Source organism: Oratosquilla oratoria, chromosome 15 (assembly GCF_046742065.1).
Source record: "Oratosquilla oratoria isolate Oo_2021 chromosome 15, ASM4674206v1, whole genome shotgun sequence".
NCBI lineage: Eukaryota > Metazoa > Arthropoda > Malacostraca > Stomatopoda > Squillidae > Oratosquilla > Oratosquilla oratoria.
In genome coordinates this window covers 26,707,937-26,710,013 of record NC_134791.1, presented here as the reverse complement: position 1 = coordinate 26,710,013, position 2,077 = coordinate 26,707,937, and the positions used below count along the sequence as shown (strand labels likewise).

At 44.4% G+C, this 2,077-nt stretch overlaps 1 protein-coding gene across 1 annotated transcript; it reads left to right on the top strand.

The window, feature by feature from the left end:
- The first annotated feature begins 599 nt into the window (after nt 1-599).
- LOC143033091 (uncharacterized) lies at nt 600-1,238 on the top strand. The gene has a single exon (XM_076198291.1). It carries the CDS (start codon nt 600-602, stop codon nt 1,236-1,238), a length of 639 nt encoding a protein of 212 aa, XP_076054406.1.
- The last annotated feature ends 839 nt before the right edge of the window (nt 1,239-2,077 follow it).

The window sequence follows — 2,077 nt, the reverse complement described above, 5'->3', positions numbered from 1 at the left end:
AACACATCAACAATGGATTGCTACCACCAAGATTCAGAAAAAGCTTACGTCCTTACACTTGGGACCAGTGAGAAATGAGCGACCCGCACAAGGTTTCATCAATCTCTCCAACACTACCATATCAAAGCAACAAGAAAAACTTCTGAACCTTGGACTCAATTGTCATTATACCCGTCAACCTCACCCAGAAAACAAACGTATCCAGATCGAACGCCTCATAGATAAACTTCTAGCGCTCCAAAAAGAAAATAAAGTAACCATCTCCCCAACTATTAAAGAAGAACTCGTTGGTGAAGCAGGACGTGATAGAGGAAGATACAAGAGCCAAATACGCCTGAGCTAAAGAAAGCTGCAAAGGAACTCCGGGATCGAGAAGACAATCATACGAAGAGGTGACAAGTCATTTGTGTACGTCATCATGAACAGAGAAGAATACATGGAGAAAATGGATCACCTGCTTAGCAACCCGTCCAAATTCAAGCGCCTATCAAAAGATCCAACTGACGTGAAAATAAAAATCAACGACCTTATCAAGAGGGCTAATACTTCGAAGAAAATGTTCACTCAAGCTATTGGTGACTTTGGACCTGGATACTGTTATGGCACTGTTAAAACACAAAGAAGGCAACCCTCTGAGACCAATAATTTCACAAATGACTACCGCCACCTATCAGGCAGCTAAGACTCTAAACTCTCTCCTCACCCCTTATGTGCCTACAGGAAGATCCGTCGCTTCAGCTACGGAATTCATCGACTTGCTCCGGACGGCTCCACCCTGCAATGATATCGCCTCTCTGGATGCAGAAAGTTTATTCACCCATGTTCCCGTCGATGAGACAATTAGTATCATATTAGAGAGAGTCTACAGAAGCAATGTCCCCGCACTTGACATCCCTGAAGACGTCCTGCGAGCCATGCTCGAAATCTGCACAAAGGAGGCCCCATTTCTCTCCCACAGAGGAGAGCTATTCACACAAGTAGATGGAGTGGCAATGGGTTCCCCTTTAGGAGTCCTTTTTGCTAATATGTATATGGCCAAAGTGGAAGAAAGGACCTTTCAAAACCATCCTCCTCCAGGTATATATGCCAATATTGATGACATTTTTATCACCACTGCTACTGACGATGAGGTCCCACTTCTACTGGCAGCATTTGAAAGCAATTCCTGCTTAGCTTTTACCTGTGAGCGCACCATAGAAGGACGCCTCCTTTCCTCGATATTGACATCTCCAAGATAGTAGTTTCAAGAAAGGTTTATACCAAAGCCACAAATGTGGGGACGCTGCTTATGCTTTAAAGAGGAGAATGTCCTCCTACATACAAGAGGTCCGTCGTGGCCTCTTATGTAAGCAGGGCTATAACTCACTGCAGCACCTGGACGGAGACGCACAGAGAGCTTGATCGCATCCGCCAACTTCTGACAAATAATGGCTATGCAGACCACCTGATAGAGGATGTTATCAAGAAAAAGATGGATCATTACGCAGCACCCACCCAACAACCTACCCCACCAAAAGAGAAAATTATCATATATCACCAGAACAATTTCCACGATAAATATAAAGAAGAATGCAATGCTATTAGGAGTATAATTAAGAGAGGAGTCACACCATCTGATCCGAACGCCACTATTGACATCAGAATCTTCTGTAAACCTAACCTAACGAAATCACTAATAATGCGGAACAGCACGGCACCCTCTACCTCTCGGGAGGCCACCACCAATGTAGTGTATAAATTTACTTGCCAGGAGGGCTACTGTGATGGCTCCAACAGCTACATTGGAAGGACCTCCACCACGTTGAGACGCCGTCTACAATACCACAGAAATCAAGGTTCAATTTTCCAGCATTATACACAGGAACACGACAAGAAACCACCCTTACAGAGTCTCATAGATCAGACTGAAATTATCCACCATGAAGACGACTTCAGAACGCTTCAAATTGCTGAAGCCGTTTCCATCACTTGTCAACGTCCTTCCATCAACGTACAACAGAGCGTAGATTTTATTTTGCCATCCGCACGCCCACATGAGAGACATACTCCACTACAAAGCACCATTGGCTCAACAATC